We start from the raw sequence: 22698 nt of genomic DNA, 5'->3' as shown, positions 1-22698 counted from the left end.
TAGCTCTAAGAAGAAAAACAGATTAAAGGTTCAAGCTCAATCTATCATGTGGAACATTAATTCTTGCATGCTAGAAATTGAAGAGGCAAATGGGCTTCTTCAAGTGTGGTTCTGCTGAGCCCATGAATCAGAAAACAAGAATAATCATTCAGGCTCCTCTGGCTTAAGTCTAGTCACAGGTTGCTAACACACACTGGGCATCAACTTTAGGACATTAGATTGTGCATTATAGCATATAAATACAAAGATGGGGTCCGGGAGTCTGGCCTAGTAGTAGAGTGCTTGCTTAGCATGCACAAAGACCCAGGTTCGATTCCTCGGTACCACATACATAGAAAAAAGCTGGAAGTGGTGCTGAGGCTCAAGTGCTAGAGCTCTAGCCTTGAAAAAGTACAAAGACAGTGCTCAGGCCCTGAGCTCAGGCCCAGGACTGCCAAAAACAAACAAAGCAACAACAACAACAAAAACCCCAAAGATAAAACATTGCAGGATCCCTGTCCTCTAGAAAAACTACTTTTTAAGATAAACATGATATAGAACAACGGTAGTAGGTGTTACGTCTACTGGATTAACCCCTTCTCTCTTTCAACTGTCAATCTGAGCAGGTGAACTTTTACCAATAGAATACTTTGTAAATCTATCTTTGAATATCAGGAAACAAATTCCAGGAACATTCATTGAGCACGAGCTATAATATGGAAAACACTAAAATGCTCTGAAGAAGTTTAGCCCCAGGTAAGATGAATTTACTTCACAGATGTATGTCTTATATAGCAAGTGCATGGAGGTGGTCACAATGCTAGTATAAGCACACAGAGGAGCTTTTAGTAAAGGATAGAAAATTTTTAAGAAGCGTACCCAAAAGAGCTGAATCTTGAACAATGTATTAAGAGCAAGAAAACAGCACAATCAAGAAACACAGCAACCTAACATCACTGGACTATGAGATTTGGAGTAGGCGTGTCATGAAATGATGCTGGAGAGGTCAGCAAAGGAAGAATCAGAGGAGAGCCTCAAAAGATAATACAATTATGACATCTTATTATAAGAGAGTAGTAGATTAGCAGGAAGCAACTGCTGAGGCAGAATAGGGAAGTTAGACCTTGCACAAATTCTGGCTTGATTGAGTGAATACATATATAGTAGAACTAGTCATTGAGAATTTGGAGAGTAGAAGTGATAAGGGTAGCTTTGCGTACTTACGGAATATCTGGTGAATAACTCCAAAGGTTGAAGTTAAAGACAAAAGGAACTGAAGAACTGGGCTGGGAATGTGGCTGAGTGATAGAGTACTTGCTTTGTATACACGAAACCCTGGATTTGATTCCTCAATACCACATACACAGAAAAAGCCAAAAGTGGTACCTTGTGCAAAAGAAGCTCCAGGACAGTACCCAGATCCTGAATTCAAGCCCCACAACTTGAAGAAAAAGAGCTGAAGATAATGACTGAGTGTCACTAGAAATAAGTGGCATTTAAGGCTCTTATAACATTAAGTCCTAGGAACAAATAACAAGGAACAAATATCAGCCTCCTACAAAGAAGTTTTGAAAGACAGACAAGTAGAAAGTCGTATTAGAAGACTTTGGATGATAATGATATATCATTGTAGGTTTATGAACCACTTTAGGGGAGTATTGGTAATACAGGTCATGAAGGTTCAGAGGCAAGGAGTATGGGATGAACCTTTGTACCTTTGTTCAATTTCATTATGAACCTAAAAATCCTCTAGAAATAATAAAATTTTTAAGTCAGAGAAATGACAGCAGAGAAAAGCAGGAGCAAAAAACACAAAGAAGTTTTTAATTCTCACTTCCTACACAGGAAGCATGAGATGTTTCTTTTTCTCCCCATTTTAACCTTGTCATACTAAACAAGCCCTTGCTAAAACTTAAAAAAAATAAAGCAAAACATTGAAATCAAACTGCAAAAATGTATTTTTTCAAGGGCCTCAGATCTCTCAATAAGAGGAAAGAGTGGATAAACTATGGCATGTAGGTTAGGCACAGAAAACAAGAAAAGTTCTGAAATAGTTGTGAGGTCTACATTAATTCTGAAGTCCGATGAACTTCAGTAAAAGGTTATTGTTAAGCAGTCTCCATTTTGTAAAGTTCTGAGAAATCCCCTAACTGCCTCTTCTCAGGAGAACTGCAAGATGCTCCATCAGTTGTTTACTCAGAGAGCTAGCAAGGACATTCCAAAGTAATCTCTAGGACAGCAGCTATGTTCCACAGCTAGCAGGAACACCTAAAACTAAACTTCTGTGGGAAACCATAACATCAGACTGAGAAATGTCCCTATGTAAAAGTTAACTAAAACAGGAGGCTATTAGAATGAAAACTAAAAACTTGTTTATTCTAAGATGCGGAGGACCAAGCTCAAGCTTGCTAATAAACGGCTCTTTGTTGCTTGCATCGGTTGTGGACTCTGATGGTCTTTCAGGGGGATTGTGAACTTTCAGCACAACATAGTAATGAACAAATGCAAAAAAGCTGGCAAAAGAAATCAAGGGCTCATAAATTAAGGTTCAATAACATGAACTCTTAGTGAGGCCTATGAATCAGATTTATTATTTCCTCCCTCCCTCCCTTCCTCATTATAGCTGTATTTTACAAAATATGTTCCACTGATTATTAACTGCATGGCAACTCATAAGCTGCTATACAAAAAGGAGTTTTGTTTATCAGTACATCTGGAAAAAAAAGTCTAACAAAGCTATGCATGTTTCTTTCATGCAGAGTTCTCAGAATTACTTCCAATAGGAGGATATAATGCATAGCATTTTCCACTAACTGTTCAACTCTTTACTTGCACAGGACCAGATTAAAAGAGCTAGAAGCAGTAAAAACTGAGAAACAGAGGCCAGGAGTTTAGCCTAGTGGTAAGTGCTTGTCTAGCATGCACGAAAACCTGGGTTTGATGCCTGAGTACAACATACATAGAATGAGCTGGGAAGTGGTGCTGTGGCTCAAGTGGTAGAGCACAAGTCCTTAAGAGAGACCAAGGATAGTGCTCAGGCCCTGAGTTAAATCCCAGGACTGGCAAAAACAAAACAAAACAAAAAAAAAAAAACTTTGAGAAACAAAAAGCAAGTAGAAAATCAGCCATTGTGGAAGGAGGGAAATTCACAATGCATCATCTTAACCAGGAGTTGACCCATAGAATAATACGTCCAAGCTAGAGTCATACAGGTTAAAAAAAGTAGAGGGGCTTGCTTATGTTTGTACTTGAGACTGGTCACCATCAATACAAATATTAATTCACCAAAGGTATCCAAATTGGAGTCAGGCTGCAGGTAAGAGGAAAAGCAGCATCAAAAGCAAGAAAAGGAAACATACCTAGATTGCAAAGGATTGGATTCAGAGGAACACAGTCAGTCAGAGCTGGGCAGATATATGCTCCAAGTCTTTAAATGACATCAGCTCTAAGACTACAGGCTACAAAGACCACTTTTTTTCCTTTTCCTATAGGACTTTTCTAAGTTCTTCAGTCTATTTATAATTATAATCTTTGAAGTTATTGGGGGGGTTATTTAACTGGTTTAATTTATATAACTGGTTCTGAATATATGTCTAAACTTGCTATATGAGAGACTGACTATATACATCATAATCCCCAGATTAAAGATAAGATCCTATTGTCTTAAATCTTTACAACGTTGGTTTTCAGTCATCCATTTGTAAATATTGACTATTAATCTTTTTTTTGGGGGGGTGAATTCTGGGCCTGGGCATTGTCCCTGATCTCTTCAGCTCAAGGCTAACACCCTACTCCTTGAGCCACAATGCCACTTCCAGTTTTCTGGTGATTAACTGGAGATAAGAGTCTCACATACTTTAATTCTGGACTGGGTTTGAACTATGATCCTCAGATCTCAGCTTAATGAGTAGCTACGATTACAGGCTTGATCCACTTTGCCCAGCCAACACGTTAATCAAAACATTGTGTCTACTTAGTGAGTCATGACCATCAGAAGAGATAGGGCTTAGACCATACCTAGTCTACCTAGTTTTTTTTTTTTTTACCACAGTAAAACTCTTGAAAACCCTGTTCAACTCCTCCCACAGATAGCCAAGTAAGTTGCAGCAAATACAGAAGTGACAGATACAAGGGGTTCTTAAGGAAGGGGGTAAATCTCAGAGGAGCTTCCAACATGACTGATACTACAAGAATCTGCAACATAAGTAGTAGGCACAGAAAAGGGAAAGCATCATACATGTAGACAGCAAAGATGCTGTCTACTTAACCAGACTACTTAACCAGTGAGCACCTTGATCATTCTACTCCCAGAGAGAGATGGCCTGGATGCTCTGAGTTGGGCTTTCCAGGGCTGAAGTGGGTAAAACAAACAGCAAGTATTGTATCAGTGCATATCACTTGGGCCTTCACTTGAAAGCATTCTGTGGTTCACTAAGCTTAAAGTTGTTTTTTATATAAAAAGTATTTTTTATATTGTTAATCATGTAATCAGAGAACATCTGTGGTAGGTATTATGCAGCTTATGAAAAAATTATTTTTGTTTGTTTTGTAGAGCACTTGTCTAGTTTGTGCCAGGCTGCATAGATAGCTCAATCCTCAGCAGGAGAGAGGGAAGGAGGGAGGAAGGGAGGGTCTATTTAGCCAGCTTAGAATCTGACAGCCTCATATAGTTAATTGCCTATCATTGCAACAGTAAATCATGAGTGAGTGCTTTTCTCTTACCAGTAACAGAACTCAAATAAGGAGAAAGACCACTGACTACTCTTTGGGAGACCACAGAACTTTAATAGTGTATTGCTTACAGGACATAGTCTTGTTTGTTTCTTTTTGCCAGTCCTGTGGCTTGAACTTAAGCTTGAGTCCTGTCCTTGGGCTTTCTCAAGACTAGAGCTCTACTACTTGAGCCACAACACCACTTCCAGCTTTTTCTATGTATATGATAACAAAGAATCGAATCTGGGTCTTTGTGAAGGCCAGGGAAGCACTCTACCACTAGACCAAAATCTTGGCCTAAGGACATAGTCTTTATAGTTAAGTTTACTGCTTTTTCTACAGGCTACATATTAAAATAGTACATTAATTTGAAACATAGCTTCAACATTCTTTTTTGACTTATTCCTGTTATTTTTATATTAATTAATCCAGATTGCATAGTCCCTCTATGGTCAGATTTGAGGTGTCACATGTACATAAGTTTACTTGAATTTATAGAATTTATTCTTAATGATTTGGAACATAAGAAATGTAAGTATATAGGAATTAAGACATCAAATCAAACTGTAACCAACTCTTCATAGCCAGATGACAGAGAGCTATAAATCATAAAGGAGATTAAAACATACTCATTATCACCGTTTAACAGTTAGGTTTCTGGAAAATGAAATCAATGCCGCAGCAACATTTAAAAGGAATAGATTCTGCTATTTGATCTAAAGGAAGAAACGAGAGGATGGAGTTACGGGATACTATTGAATGGACTTCAATTTTTGAGTATTGGTAACACCCAAATCCCTAGTCTGCCACAAGAATAAATACAAGTCAGTATTTTACAATAAAAAATAATTTGCTCAGTAATATAGCACATGGATGGCTCAACTAACAGTAACTGTTCCAGTAACTACTCAAGTTTAGCAAAGCGAAGTGCTTTGTTACAATAAGTGCAATTTGTCCTCTAGGATATCAAAGCACATATTATCCAAAAAAGGGAGAAGGATGACACATAATCCATATAAATCTAGAAGTCACATTTAATCTGTTTTCATATTCTAAGTGACTGATTACATGGCTTTTGGCTTCTACAGTTCTCATGAATTACATTGTGCTGTAAAGTAATGCAGACCTTATTGATTCCAGAGACTGTGAGTCACCAAGGGAAGAAGTCCAAAAAGGTTAAATTTCCACTGAACTCCAAATCAGAGGTTCGAAAGCTAGAGAGATAAAGACATTAGCTGTAGTCTTATAAAACATTTAAGGCTGCATTCATTTGATTATGAAGTTAGTTCTGGCTTCTCATAACAAAAATAACAAGGATGCTAAATTTTTTAAGCTTTGAAGACCCAGAAAACACACATACACACACACACACACACACACACACACACACACAGATACACACATATATAAAATTCTAAATTAGAAGTTAAAAGTAATGTGCTTTATTTGCATTTAGAAACTTTTGTATTTGTTAGTACCAAAATTAGACATAAACAATAAGGAAGAAGATAAACCCTACCACCACAACACCATACTGTCATAGAAGGCCATGTCCTTACTGATTACTGATAAAGAAATCTGTTCTGATTTGAACAACCAATTGTCTGGAATAAGTTTTTCCCAAAGCACTCAAATATGAACATCAAGGGCCAAGAGTTTGGTCTAGTGGTAGAGTGCTTGCCTAGCATGTACAAAGATCTGGGTTTGATTCCTTGATACCACATACATAGAAAAAAGCTGGAAGTGGTACTGTGACTCAAGTGGTTGATAGCTAGAGAGCTAGCTTTGAGAAAGCCCAAGGACAATGCTCAGGCCCTGAGTTCAAGCCCAGGACTAGTAAAAAACAAAACAAAAACAAAATCCTGCACCAGTGGCTCACACCTATAATCCTACCTACTCAGGAGGCTAACATCTGAGGATCAAGGTTCAAAGCCAGCCCAGGCACAAAAGGACCTGAGACTCTTATCTCCAATTAACTTCTAAAAAATGGGAAGTGGGGCTTGGCTCAAGGGAAGAGTAGTAGCCTTGAGTTGAAGAGCTCAGAGACAGTGCCCAGGCTAAGGCTAAGTTCAAGCCCCATAACGCACACACACACAAAAAGAAGTCAAATATGAACATTCAGTGATATAGTTATAATGGTTTTAGTGAATGGGTTGTGGGACAAAAAGAAACTTTAGCTTTGTTCCAAAAATTTCAACAATAAGAAATGCTAAGTATTTTGTTAATTATAATAATTATCAGGAGATAAGCTGATATATATTCTAGGAAGCCAAGAAGTATATTGTAGAATTCACCACTTTATACATAAATGCAGTGGTACTCAAGTGGTGCATAGGCATATAAATATTGTATTTTATACTATTTAATGATGACAGATTTATGCTATGATCTTTACCTAATAATTTGAGCATTGCATTTTAGCCCTTTATCACACAATAAAGAAATGAATCAAAACTTAGTTTCATCTAACAATTACTTGTATAAGTAACATTTTTTGGTAATCTATTTTGATACAAACACATGTCCCCCCCTCAAGTTTCTACTGTTATGTCAATACATTATAACCAACTTTTACTTGGTCATATGGAATTTAAAAATGTTGCCGGGAGCAGTGGCTCATGCCTTTAATCTTAGCTATTCAGGAGGCTGAGATCTGAGGATTGTGGTTCAAAGCCAGCCTGGGCACTAAAGCACTAAAGTCCCTTTAAAGCCAGCCCAAGCACTAACACTAAAGTCTATGGGAGGGGGGTGGGAAGGAGGGTAATGGGTACCAAGACATGTGAAAGGGTATCAATGTATGTGAATTAATGCACCTTCTATCTGGCAAATATCATGTAACCCTTTTATTAATTACAATAAAAAATTAAAAAAAAAAAAGAAAGCAAAAGGCTTCAGAGCTTCGTAGCACCAACTGCGGGAACTACATATTGGTGCAAAACTTATGAGGAATAATGAGACCCAGGCTAACCCTTGTATCTACCAAGAATAATAAACATTTATATTAAAATACAAAAAAAAATATATAAAGTCCATGGGACTCTTATCTTCAGTTAACCTCCAGAAAATGGGAAGTGGCCCTGGGGCTCAAGGAGTAGGGCATAGCCTTGAGCTGAAAAGTTCAGGGACAACACATAGGCCCAGAGTTCAAATCCCACAACCAAACAAAAAAATCAAAAAGTCTTCAGTTAAATACGTGTACATGCCTTAATCTTTATAACAATGTGGTATATTGTATCTATTTTAACATTTTAAAATAATGCATCAAGAACTCCAAAGGAAAGAATGATGTAAGGCATAAAATTTGCTCCATTAATTTGACTGTTTCAAAATGCAATTTAATCTCCATTTACCTTGTAAAGTGAGTAGAATATAAACAAGGATATATATTCATTACTGCTATCTGACTTAACAGAAAAAGACTTTACACAGTCTCCCTTTGACAAGTTACAGGTAAATCGCTAACAATATAATGCATGTCCAGAATTTTAATAACTACAGCAGAGACAAAATATTCACTATTTCTAAGTTATCTAACAATATATCTATTCTGTACATAAAAATCTCAGGAATATTCTTAATGCTTATTTATTCAAGTTTGGTTTTCAAAGAATATATTTCACTAACTTAGCTAAAGTAAACCAAACTTTTCTACTTTAATTTTTTTATTTATTTTTTTCGGGGTGGGGGGTCAGGGGCTTGAACTCCGCCTGGGCACTGTCCCTGAGCTCTTTAGCTCAAGGCTACCACCTTACTACCCCTGGGTCTGGGTGCTATCCCTGAGCTCTTCAGGTCAAAGCTACTGCCCCACTTCTCATTTTAGAAAGGTTAATTAGAGATAAAAGTCTAAAGTCCTTTTGTGCCTGGGCTGGCTCTGAACTTTGATCCTCAGATCTGAGCCTCCTGAATAGCTAGGATTACAGGCATGAGCCACCCACCTGGCTGGCTCTACTTCAATTTTCTGACTAAAAATTCTTAAATTTCAAGCCTGGCGGTGCCAGGCCTGGGAACAAAAGGACTTGAGACTCTTATCTCCAATTAACATCTAGAAAAGGAGAAGTGGGGCTTGGCTCAAGGTTACTGCAGTAGCCTTGAGCTGAAGAGTTCAAGGACAGTGCCCAGGCCAAGTTCAAGCAACATGACACACACACACACACAAAAATTTTTTTCTTTATTTTTTTAATTGTATTTAGTAAAAGGGTTACATGATATTTGCCAGATAGAAGGTGCATTAATTCACATACATTGATACCCTTTCACATGTCTTGGAAAAAAAAATTTTTTTAATGTTCCCTTATTGTTCTACTCATCTCTCTATTTCTAGTAGCGAGATGCAAACTAAAATATATATATATATATATATATACACATATTTATGGCAAAGTTTATGAATAAACCAACAGAAGGAAGAAATGGGAAGCTTAATCATTTTTATCTTTTTAATCCCAGGTTTAAAATAAAGCATAAAAAGAATTCTGGTGAAATTGTCTCCAAAATCTGTAGGTACCTGCTGAAAAAATCTGCTACGAAATCAATTTTAGAACTGAAGGGAACTGGGAATATGGCTTAGTAGTAGTAGAGTGCTTGCCTGTCACCTGAGTTCAATTCCTTAGTAACACAAATCAGAAAGGACCAGAAGTAGCACTATGGCTCAAGTGGTAGAGCATTAGCCTTGAGTAAAACAAGGATAATACCTAGGCCCTGAGTTCAAGCTCCAGGACAGGGAGGGGTGGGGAGAACAAAACAAAAGGCTCTTAATATATTTTAAACATTATATATATATATATATATTCAAGGGCCGAGATTTGGCCTAGTGGTAGAGTGCTTGCTTAGCATGCACGAAGACCCAGGTTCGATTCCTCGGTACCACATACACAGAAAAAAGCTGGAAATGGTGCTGTGGCTCAAGTGGTAGAGCTCTAGCCCTGAGAAAACCCAAGGACAGTATCAGTATTCAGGTCCTGAGTTCAGGCCCCAGGACTGGCAATAAAATAAAATAAAATAATAATATATATTCAAAAGCTTTTCAAAAGTTATGGGTGTAGTAAAATAAATTCTAAGTTTACCCCAACACAGAAACAGAAGCTAGCTCAACAAAAACCCTTTTTAAAATAGGCCCACTCTTTTTCAGTCTTTTGTGTTCAATGTAAATTTCACATGTTAACTCACTAAAAATGACATGAAGTAATGCCCTGATTATTTTGAGATGAAAGTATTTAAAATTCTTCTACAATGCATTACATAATAACAAGAACCTTTTCTAACATATAGGACATTTTATTGAAATTTCCTATAAAAATGCCAAGAATAAGTATATTGATTCATTTAGAAAATAAATTGCTTAAGTGCTTGGATTTAATTTTGTGGAACACCACACAGGAGGGCCATAAAAAAGATTATTTGGTCCTAGCATGTCTAACAGCTGGCAGGGAGGAAGACCAAGACTAGCACTCAAGATGCAAAAACACTAAATAAATAACATCAGTATGACAGAATAGCACCTAAATCTATACCTATAAATTACATATTAACAGATGGATCTTGGTGATTTTTGTTGAGTTCTAACAAAACAATAAAACCTTTGGCAATAGTCCCCACCCCAATATATAGGATGTTCACATGGTAGGATATGGACTGTGGTCCTTTATTTCTTATAGAAGACAGTAGTCTATAGGTAATAACAGTAACAAGGAATCATATTAAATGATGGCTGATACTAATTCTTCTTATTCTAAGGTTGTTTGAGTTATAAAATCCATTGCTCATAGAAGAATCAGTGACAAGATTGTGGAGTTTTTACTTTTTTGTACTGGGGTTTGAACTCAGGTGCCACTAGCTCTCACTAGGCTTCTCACTGGAGTCTATGGCTCTACCCCTTCAGCCATACCTCAGTTCCAGCTTTCTGAGTTTTTTGGAGATAAGGAACTTTCAGATTTGCCTGCACAGAATGGCTGCAAATTGTAATCCTCAGATTTCAACCTTCTGAATATCCAGAAGTAAATCGCCTCAAAAGACTAATTAAATGAAAAATACTAATCTTGGTATATTAATCCTTCATGATATGAAAGTAGATAGTTTTCCTTAGTATTTAAAGGAAGTGGCTCTGAAGTATTTAAGTGAACACTTTCCAAACTCTGCATAGCAGAGTGAACCATATGTAATAATGTACTATACATAGTTTAAAAGGCCACAAGTAAAAATTTTCAATGTTTCTACTATAAAGAAATGACACATAGGACCACAGACATAATCTCCCGACTTATACATTACACAGTGTATTTTGAAACATTACAGTATTCCATAAATACGTTAAGTTTTTGTTTGTTTTTTGCCAGTCCTGGGCTTGGGCTCAGGGTCTGAGCACTGTCCTTGGGTTTTCACAAGGATAGAGCTCTACCACTTGAGCCACAGCACCACTTCTGCCTTTTTTCTATGTATGTGGTATTGAGGAATCGAACCCGGGTCTTCCTGCATGCTAGCAAGCACTCTACCACTAGGCTAAACTCCAAGCCCCCATGTTAAGTTTTTATCAATCAATTAAAAAACAAATTTAATAAGATAGAAAGGAAAAAAAATTTCCAAATTCTCTTAATGTTTAAGAACCCTTTAGATTAAAAAGCAAAACTTGTACAAAATGCAGACACAGATATGCAAGGTAAGTATGATTCATTTGTAATTTAAGCAATTGTCTTCCATACAATAAACGTCTTGCCTCATCAGTGCCCTCTAGACACGCCTGATGCTCACTTCTCACTAACCACAGCAAGCCAGGGTAATGCTACATGCCCATAAGCCACATCTTAATTAAGTTCTATATTAATCTTTGGGGCTTTAGCAGACATAAAAACACCAAAACATTAAATACCTGAAGTGTTTAAAGTGTTTTGTTATGTAAGCAACATAACAATGAAAGAAGATACATGGTTACAGAGGAAAAAATAGATTTCTTCAAATTTTTAACAACAGAATGGGTAAGGAACGTCTTGTCTGCAGCTATTCTGGTGAAAAGCCATAAAGCTATATACTATAAAAACCAAAACATTGTAAGTGTATTATAAATATACATGAAATTGAGCTATAAATATAAGACAATATACAAATATGTAAGACAATATACAAATATGTAAGACATTATGTGTGTATGTCATTATATATGTTATGTATAAGTGCATACATGTTTGTGTATGTGTAGGTAAAAACTGGACAAACACAGTAAGAAATATTGTGTATACTTTCAGGAGTCTGCCATCCTTTCATGTTTATAAAATAAATAAAAATAAGAAGGTCAAAACTGCAATGACTCTTCTCCCTAAAGAACTATAAAACTATGATCGGTCCCTTGGTAATCACCTTATATTTATGATCTACACTAAGTACACCAAAACTTGCTATCTATTACCCTCTCTGGTATGCCTCTTCTGAGCAAGGTTACCAGATAGAAGAGAAACAAGATTCTGTCTGGGTGTTCTGATAAAGGAGAAAAAAGTGACAGATGTATTATAACCAATGGCATAGTTTACTGCCCTCATATCCAATTTAGTAATACTTCTTATTAACCAGTGTATCCATGTAAGCCTAGAAAATTATAACATCAAATGTTGTGGTAACTTAAGCAACAAAGAAAATGGTCATATCAATTTAACTCTTCAATGCATCAGAAATAACATCTTTAAGAATAAGAGACAGACACAAGGATACTCTGTGAGGTTTCCAACTTACTGATGGATGGCTAAGGTATTTTACTATCTACTTTACAGATGCCTAAAATTTGCCCTTAGCAAGCTTGCAGAAATGAACAATATAATCCTAAAATTCATACTGAAATGTGAATGGTTAAAAATAGCCAAACAAAACAGTAATATAAACAAAAGTCATAGAAATCTCTTTACAAATATCTGAAGTAGCATTCCTGATTATAGCCAAAACCTGAAAACAAGCACACATTCAATCCCTGGTAAATAGGTGAATGGCATGGCATGCACTACTCACCACCAAGAGGTACAAAACTAACTTTGAAAATGTTAAAAGTCAGTGCACTTAACTTGTTATTTAAATACTGACTATTGGCAATTTCTCTTTGATACTCCCAATCACCCAAGTGATGTCCTTTTCATTTGATTAATGACCCCAAATAAACACTCCTTCTGCCTTCTATGATCCAGCAGGTTCTGTCAGAGAACTTCTTTTACTATTATGCTTAATTAAAAGCTGTCACTCAAATCTGTATATACTGTAGAGTAGTGCCTTATAAATAGGGATATTCAGTGCTGTTGGTTTTTTGGTTTTTTTTTGTGAGGGGGGCAGTCCTGGGGCTTGAACTCAGGGCCTGAATTCTATCCCTGAGTCTCTTTTTTGCTCAAAGCTCTACCACTTGAGCCACAGTGCTACTTCCAGCTTTTTCTACTTACGTGGTTTCTCAGGAATAGATCCCAGGGCTTCACGCATGTAACTAAAGCACTAAGCCGCATTCCCATCCCTATTCAGTGTTCTTTAAGGGATAAAGAGAATCATAATGAAAAAGACATAGACTTTGGAGTCAAACATTAATTTGTCCTGTATCTCATGAATATTGATAACCTGGTTTGTACAGGAACAATTCAAATCTAACTTTGTCCTATACACACATGCACATGCTGAACAAATACCTTATTTTAACAAACCTAGCTATATTTTTCTTTAAATTGAACATTCCAAAAAAGTGAGGATTTAATACATGAGTATATTCCTTTTTCTTTTGTTAGTACAGGGAATTGAGCCTCAGGCCTTGCACTTGTTCTGCTGGTGCTATAACCACTTGAGTCACTCTTCTGGACCTTTTTTAAGCTTGTTAATTTTGGAGATGGCATCTTGTGACTTTTCTGTCTGGACTCTCCTGCAACTGAAATCCTTGGGGTTTGCTTCCTGAGTAGGTAGGATTACAGGCATAAGCCACAGATGCCCAGCTAGATTCCTTTTGATGGACATGTCTTCAGTATTATTTCCTTTTCACACCTTTCATAGCAACTGAAGAATATTCCCCTCCCCTAAAATCTCCCCCACAATGTAGTGGTGCGTAAAAGGTATAGCCAGGGGGAAAATTATTTCAGACTTTCGAGGCAAGTTAAATATCACACTATACTGATAAAATATAACTGCTAGAAAAGTACTGTATCCTAGCCAGAATCTGCTTTTCCAATTAAGTTCAAGTATCTTCTAGATATACATTCTTAGGGAACCCAACAATCATATTAAGCCCTTATCTTGAAGATACTGTGTTCTTAGGATCTGTGATGCCCTGCCAATAAGAACACTATGATGGAAGGCATAGACTCCACACTATTGATGAGATTAAGAAAACACAACCACCAAGTAGAAGGGAAATTGAGAGCATGTGTCAAAGGTCTTAGAACTAACATACCTTTTGGCCTGATCATTAGAGTCCTAGCTGGAAAACTATTTTACAAAGACAGTGGATACAATAAGACTCAGAAATTAAGACATCTATTTTAAAATAGTAACAAAAATCAGATAGATCATTTCTTTCCTTTTTTGCACATGCAGTACTAAGGATTGAACTAAAGGCTTTTACTAAAGATTGAACTAAGGGCTTTTACTTAAACTATGTTCCATTCTGTTTTGTCCATGTTTCAGATAAGTCTCCCACTTTTGCCTGGGACAGCCTTGGAGATCGTCTACCTTCTGTCTTTAGTAGCTGGCATCACAGGCACTGACCACTACACCAGATTGTTTTCAAGCTAGGATCCCAAAACTGTTTTTTAAAAAATGTTAAAACTTACTATTTCTGGGCAGTAAAATTACAAAATTCGTTCTGTCTTATTTTCTTCCCCACGCCAACCCCCCCTTCCCCCAAGTCCTGGGGCTTAAACTCAGGCCCTGGGCACTGTCCTTGAGTACTTTTGCTCAAGGCTAGTGCTTTGTCACTTGAGCCACAACACTGACTTTACCTGTGTATGTGGTGCCAAGAAATCGAACCCAGGGCTTTATGCATGCTAAGCAAGCACTCTACCACTAGGCTATACTCCTGGCCCCTGTCTTACTTGGCTGGCATTCAAGGGCTAAACCTGGCTTTTCTATTAAGACTGATGCTTTACTATTTGAACTATGACCTTTTTTTTCTTTCTTTCTTTTTTTTTCTGCCAGTCTTGGGGCTTAAACTAAGGAGGGCCTGAGCACTGTCCTGGGGTTTTCTCAAGTCCAGAGTTCTACACTTGAGCCATAGCACCACTTCTAGCTTTTTCTATGTATGTGGTACCAAGGAATTGAACCAGGTCTTTTTTGCATGTTAGGCAAGCACTCTACCACTAAAGCCCAACTCTTAGCTCTTTTTTTTTTTTGACAATCCTGAGGCTTGAACTCAGGAACTAGCTTTTTGCTCATGGCTAGTACTCTATTTGAGCCCTTCTGCTTTTTTGGGGATTAACTGGAAAAGTACTCTATTTGAGCCCTTCTACTTTTTTGGGGATTAACTGGAAATGAGAGTCTCACAGACTTCCCTTCTTAGGCAGGCTAGCTTCAAACTACAATCCTCAGATCTCAGCTCTCCTGAGACTGAGACTCCAGTGAGTCATGACACATGGATATTTCTGTCAAGGCTAACTTTGAACTATGATTTTCAGATCTTAGCTTCCTGAGTAGCTAGGATTAGCTGCTGAGGCCCTGGAAAAAACAGTCTGTCCTTTTGTCCTTCCTTCTTTCCTTACCTTTTTTAAGAGGCAAAACCCATTTAGATATAAGACAGTAATATTATTATTACTGCAGATTTTCAAAGTGATTTCCAATATACTATAAAAACATGCCTTTCTCCATGGTTTTCCTCAGTTGTAATAATTAGTATATGTCTAGGATTTTCCAAGCAGAGGATCACAATAGCTCAGCATCTATGTACATATGACCACATAGGATGATGCTAAGCGAAATGAACTCTCGGATATGGAAATAAGAGGTTTTTCTTTGTGATTGTTTTTAATGTATTATGTGAAGTTATTTCTTTTTTCTTTCGTGCCCCCCGACACACACCTATGGTTCATTTCCTGTTGTCAGTGTATCTGATTTTGATATCTGGTATATTGTATATAGATTTGTTTATATGAATTAGGGAAAGGAAACAACAAGATGATAAGACAAAGGACAAAGGGTGAACCAAACTGTAATAGCGATAATCATAAGATGTTAGAAATTAAGCTTACAACTTGGGGGAGGAGGAGGGAAAGTGGAAGAAAAACATGGGAAGGGATAACAATGTTCCAGAAGAAATGTACTTACTATCTTATGTATGTAATTGTAACCCCTCTGTACATCACCTTGACAATAAAATTAAATTTAAAATAAAATAAAACAAAACATGCCTTTAAGGTAGAAAAAGTAATGATTTTTGTCCTTTACCAAGTGAGGACATAGGTACAAAGGCCATGTAATTGGTCAAGACTACAAAGCTGTAACTACAAAACCATTCCTGTTTCTAATTCTATGCTTTCTATTCCAACTGGTTCTTGAAATGCAGTCCCTGAAACTAATAACAATGTCAAAACCTTAGGTCCCAGTGCAGACTTACTGAATCAGAAACAAGGAGGTCAGTAAACAACAATATATATTTTAACAATCTTCAAAGAATTAAAACACACAATAAATTTGAAAGTCACTCCTCTGTTGTCTCACAAATATTTTGTGAGATAACTGAACATTACTGGAAACAAATAAGAGATGGTTTTGCTAGTTCTACTGTGTCAGCACTTTCACATTTCAAAGCTCTTTCAAATTATCAGAGGATATCAGAATGAGGATTCAGAATAATGTTAGTGGGGGCTGGGAGCGTGACATAGTGGTAGAATGCTTGCCTAGCATGCACAAAGACCTGGGTTCTATTCCTCATTACTACATACAAAGAAAAAGCTGGAAGTGGTGCTGCGGCTCAAGTGGTAGAGCACTAGCCTTGAGAAAGCCCAAGGACAGTGCCCAGCCCCTGAGTTCAAGCCCTAGGACTGGCCAAAACAACGACGACAACAACGAAGAATAATCTTTGTGTCTGATTTCTTACCAAGATAGTTAGCTAATCTTTAATTTGGAGGGATTACCACTAGCAATCCTAAGGATAGACAGGTCTTTCTGTCATAGGAAGTGAACTGTCATAGGATATTGTAAGAACTTTGCAACATCATTTGCTCAGAGAAGGTCACTATATTGGAGTATGTTTCATGCTTGGGCAGGAAAGGGGGCAAATCAGAAACATGAAAATTTTTCTTAACTTGAACTATTTCTATAATACTCTTCTCACACCGGTAACTCTGAAAATCAATATTATTAATCTGATTGGCTGAAATGAAGTCCATAAAGATTTATTGAGTACGTGCTAGATGTAAGGCACTGATTATATCAGGTACTATAGAAGATTCAAAACCAAAATACCCTACTTTGCCCCAGGAAAAGTTTCAATGTTATAGATGTCAGTATTTCACAAATAAAGCAAGGCAAAGAGAGTAAATAACAGTAAACTAAGACATTCGTCACAGAAACTTAAAGAAAAGATGAACTCTCATTTTGGAAGGGGTGAGCAAAATATGAGTCAGGGAAAGATTTCAAAATAGTGGAGGAAGATGGGTGTATGAATTGCTCAGAAAATGAGAAAGCAGACAGAGGTCAAATAGACTGTGTAGAGAGAAATCATAGCATTACTGTATGCAATAGTGAGAGAATATTAATTGGGTTAGATCCTCTCTCCAAAGGCAACCTATGTAATCTTGACCTAACAAGTCAAGTTCATGTCTCAAAATCAGAACTCCTCATTTGTGAAAAAGTAATAATAATAACTATATATTAGTTATCTCAGTTATTTAACTGCCTATGTTAAAAAATAAACAACATAAGCCATGTTCACGGTTCAATAATTATTCTCTATATTACAAGCCGGCTGCTCATTCCTGTAATCCTAGCTATTGAGGAAACTAAGATCTGAGGATCAAGTTCAAAGCCACCCTAATCAGGAAAGTCTGTGACACTTTTATTTCCAAATAACCACCAAAAAGGTGTAAGTGGGGCTGTGACAAGTAGTAGAACATTAGACCTGGGCAAAAGAGCTCAGAGGCAGAGCCTAGGTCCCGAGTTCAGGACCAGCACGCAGGCATACATAAAGCTACTTCAATTCAAAATGTATTCACATCAGAAGTTACCAAATTTCTATTATCAGTAAATGAAAAGAATCAAATTATCTATACTTTTTGTGGGGGGAGATACAAATGTTCTGGGTTTCAACTCAGGTCCTGGCCTAATAATCTTTTTTTCAAGGCTAGCACTCTACTACTTGAGCTATAGTGTCACTTCTGACTTTTTCTGAGTAGTTTCTTAAGAGATTAGAGTCTCATGGACTTTCTTACCTAGGTCAGCTTTGTCCTTCTGAGTAGCTAAGATCACAGGACTGAGCCACCAGCACCTAGCTTGTTTACAATTTTCTTTCTTTTTTTGGGTCAGTCATGGGACTTGAACTCTGGGCCTGGTGCTAACCCTGAGATCTTCAGCTCAAGACTACCACCCTATCCCTTGAGCCACAGTCACTTCCTGCTTCTGATTTTCTGGTGGTTAATTGAAGATAAGAATCTCTGGACTTCTGTGTCTGGGCTGGGTTTGAACTGAGATCCTCAGATCTCAGTCTCCTGAGTAGCTGGATTACAGGCATGAGCTGGCTTTGTTTACAAGTTTTTAAACAAGTTATCCAATAAAGCATCTTTTCTTGGGAGGAAGAGACGCTTGGCAACATACTTAACAAAAGTATATTGTCATTATTTTAAGGTAGACCAATCCTCTTATAATAAGTAGTTTGGAAGTTTATTCTGAAACTAAAAGTATATTTACCAAACATTAAAGTAGCTATACTCTTGGTTAAGTATCTTAAAAAAAACAAAAACACAAAGCCACAAAACCATGTTTATGAAAAAGCCTATACCCAAAAGTTCAGAGCAACTTTAGTTGAAACAATAATAAAAACTATCCAAATGGCTTAAATGAGCATACTGCTAAATGAATTATGACCTGTAAATAGAACAAAATACTGTTCAACATAAAAAGGAAGACTGATCAATATGTTATATGGATTTCAAATGGATTATGCTGAGTTGGGGAAAAAAGCGAGGAGGGATGGGGGAATGGATGAATGGAATAGGGAATCAGATATAAGTCCAGTTATAATATTTGAGGTACATATGTGCAAAAGGAAGTAGGAAACATGACAGGGGGAAGGAGGAAAGAGAACAGGTGAGAATGATCAAGATGTACTGGACACATATATGGGCAGCTGGAACTCTCGTATAGTCATTTGAAGATAAAAAAGACAAAAAGAAAAAAAAACAGGAGAGAAGGAGCAAATTACCCCATCAGTCAATTTTGATATATTTGTTTTGAAATGCAAATGTTTCCAGTACAAATGATAAACCAGGGAATGCCTTGAGCATAATGCGGTTACATTGTGATTATATATAATTTTATACAGAAATAAACACAAAAAAAACTAGGAAAAGTTTAACCAAGCCTCACAAATCTAACCTTCAACATGAAGAGAAATAGGAGTAACATTAGTTTAGTGTAACAAAAGGAAATGATTAGAAAAATTCTGTTATAATTATCCAATGAGTTTCTATGATTAAATCCCATTTTGCAAAAAAAAAAAACCCACAAAAAACAACCAACTACTACAAAACATATTTTTAGTAGCATAAGGGAAATTGACTAGACAACAGAATACGAAATATATTATAGAAATATTGTTAATTTTAAGAATAGTGTCATTATAGTTAGTTAAAAACTGTCCTTATTTAAGAATTAAAACCTTAAGTTTCTGTATGTTAAAAATATAAATATGGGGGCCGGGAATTTGGCCTAGTGGTAGAGTACTTGCCTAGCATGCATGAAGACTTGGGTTCAATTCCTTAGTACCACATAGAAAAAGCCAGAAGTGGCTCAAGAGGTAGAGCTCTAGCCTTGAGAAAGCCTAAGGACAATGCTCAGACCGTGAGTTCAAGCCCCTGGACTGGCAAAATAAACAACTAAATAAAGGACTATATCTAAATATGTATTTATATGGATGTATAATACAAATACACACCCATACATAACAAGCTAGTACAGTACTATTAAGTTAAAACAGGACAGAAATAATTTTACCACAGAATACTGTGGATAATGCTAATAATATTATGACAATAAAACAGAAAATAGTTAACATGAGAAAATAAAATAATTCAATATTGTTCCTAATTCTATTATCTAAAACTTGTCTTTACAAAACAGAAATCTGGGCTCAAGTGGTAGCGAGCCACTTGTAGCAAGCCCAAGTCCCGGAGTTCAATCCCTGGTGCAGAGTTGATGCTTGTTGAAAGATAAATTTACAAGTCTCCATTGGAAAACTGTACAAAAAGCAAAAAAAGAACTAGGGTACTGTTCAAGCCATACAGTGCTATAATCACAAAGATCTGAATGGAATCCTTTCTTGAGGGGCAGAGTAGAGAAGAAAAAGCTGGTGGCTCATGCCTATAATCCTAGCAACTCAGGGGCTGAAATCTGAGGATAACGGTTCAAAGTCAGCCCAGGCAGGAAAAAGTCAGTGACACTCTAATCTCCAATTAACCACCAGAAAACCAGAAGTGGTGTTGTGGGCTCAAGGAGTACAACACTAGCCTTGAGTTGAAAAGCTCAAGGACCAGCACCCAGGCAGAGAGTTCAAGTCCCACAACCAACCAAACCAAACCAAACCAAACAAAACGAAAGCCCACATTAAAAATCAGAATATTCGTGGAAATAAAAATATAACTGTTATTAAACTTATGAGGTTATTTCATTTCATAAAGAAATATGTATACTTTTACCTTATCCCAGAAGTCAACCAAAGCTGTAAAGTCCCATTTCTTGGAATACGCCACATTGTATTTCAGAATAGCATCCTGCAGAAAAAGCAGAAACAAGACCTCATGACAGAGCAATGTGAATTATGTATGAACAATTTTGTTTCTTTAATAAATGACATCTGCCGGGTGTGATGGCTCATTCCTATAATCCTAGACTCTTATCTCCACTTAACCTCAAGAAAACAGAAAATGGGGCTTGGCTCAAGGGTAGGGTGGTAGCCTTGAGCTGAAGAGCTCAAGGTCAGCCCTCAGGCTGAGTTCAAGCCCATGACCCACAAAAAAAAAAAAAAAAGAGAAAAACCATAATTACCCTAAAGCATGCATTCTGAATACAGGGATACACCCCAAAAGGGGCAAGATTTGGATCTTGGGTCATAAAAAATAAACCCTAGAGGCCATAATGGTTTGTGGCTCATGAAATGGTTATAGTATAATGTATATAAATATGCGTATATATGAACATATATACACACACTATGTATGTGTAACACAGATATACTGATATAATATATCTGCAGAACTAAAATCTCACATTCCAGGAAGATGAGACTAGGAAAGAGTATTTGTATCTCCAATAAAGGCAACAAAATACTATTTTTAACATATCTAATGGTCTTTTCCTTGACCATCATATTACTACATGGGATGAAAAGCTGAAAAATTATGCCATCTGCTGGTATAACTTCTAACTGTTAGAACAGACATAAAAGTGGCATCTACAATAAGAAAGCATAAAGCAATCTATTAGCTGTGAGGAAAAAGCTATTATTTATCATTATAATTACAATTTATTATAGGTAATAAAGTAATAAATGTACAGAATTTATAAATGACTACATTGGTAATAAACACTTTTTAACTGAAGGAGGTAGAAGTTTGCCAAATACTGTGTTAAATTACTACAAGAAGGCTTCCAAATTTCTTTATTGTTAAAGAAAAAATACCAGCACTCTGGGCTGTAGGTAGCCCAGTGGTACAATCCATGTACCACGCCACAAAGCTTATCCCAAATACCACAGAAACAAAACTAATACACTGGAAAAGAACATCCTACAAAATATATAGTATTTACTTCTTTTTTGTGTTTGTGGGTCATGGGACTTGGACTTGACCTGGGCACTGTCCCTGAGCTCTTCAGCTCAAGGCTACCACCCTATCCCTGGGCCTGGGCACTGTCCTACCCTTGAGCCAAGCCCCACTTCCCATTTTCTAGAGGTCAATTGAGTTTCAAATCCTTTTGTGCCCAGGCTGGCTTTGAACCTTGATCCTCAGATCTCAGCCTCCTGAGTAGCTAGGATTACAGGCATGAGCCATCGCAGCCAGCGCAGCTGCTAATATATGGATTTTATAACTCAAACAACCTTAGAATTAGTATCAGCCATCATTTAATATGATTCCTTGTTACTGTTATTACCTATAGACTACTGTCTTCTATAAGAAATAAAGGACCACAGTCCATATCCTACCATGTGAACATCCTATATATTGGGGTGGGGACTATTGCCAAAGGTTTTATTGTTTTGTTAGAACTCAACAAAAATCACCAAGATCCATCTGTTAATATGTAATTTATAGGTATAGATTTAGGTGCTATTCTGTCATACTGATGTTATTTATTTAGTGTTTTTGCATCTTGAGTGCTAGTCTTGGTCTTCCTCCCTGCCAGCTGTTAGACATGCTAGGACCAAATAATCTTTTTTATGGCCCTCCTGTGTGGTGTTCCACAAAATTAAATCCAAGCACTTAAGCAATTTATTTTCTAAATGAATCAATATACTTATTCTTGGCATTTTTATAGGAAATTTCAATAAAATGTCCTATATGTTAGAAAAGGTTCTTGTTATTATGTAATGCATTGTAGAAGAATTTTAAATACTTTCATCTCAAAATAATCAGGGCATTACTTCATGTCATTTTTAGTGAGTTAACATGTGAAATTTACATTGAACACAAAAGACTGAAAAAGAGTGGGCCTATTTTAAAAAGGGTTTTTGTTGAGCTAGCTTCTGTTTCTGTGTTGGGGTAAACTTAGAATTTATTTTACTACACCCATAACTTTTGAAAAGCTTTTGAATATATATTATTATTTTATTTTATTTTATTGCCAGTCCTGGGGCCTGAA

At 36.7% G+C, this 22698-nt stretch overlaps 1 protein-coding gene across 2 annotated transcripts in view; it reads right to left on the bottom strand.

The window, feature by feature from the left end:
- Parg (poly(ADP-ribose) glycohydrolase) overlaps positions 1–22698 on the bottom strand; it is a 122933-nt gene that overhangs the window by 74897 nt on the left and 25338 nt on the right. For both annotated transcript variants that reach the window (XM_090346811.1, XM_090346812.1), the window contains one exon: positions 20538–20612. In XM_090346811.1, the coding sequence (XP_090202937.1) occupies positions 20538–20612 (75 nt within the window). The remainder of the gene's footprint in view (positions 1–20537; positions 20613–22698) is intronic.

This window comes from Megascapheus bottae, chromosome 15 (genome assembly GCF_031878675.1).
Source record: "Megascapheus bottae isolate mThoBot1 chromosome 15, mThoBot2.hap1, whole genome shotgun sequence".
NCBI classification, from domain to species: Eukaryota; Metazoa; Chordata; class Mammalia; order Rodentia; family Geomyidae; genus Megascapheus; species Megascapheus bottae.
Note: the sequence above shows the minus strand (reverse complement) of the source record. Positions and strands in the feature narration are given on the sequence as shown.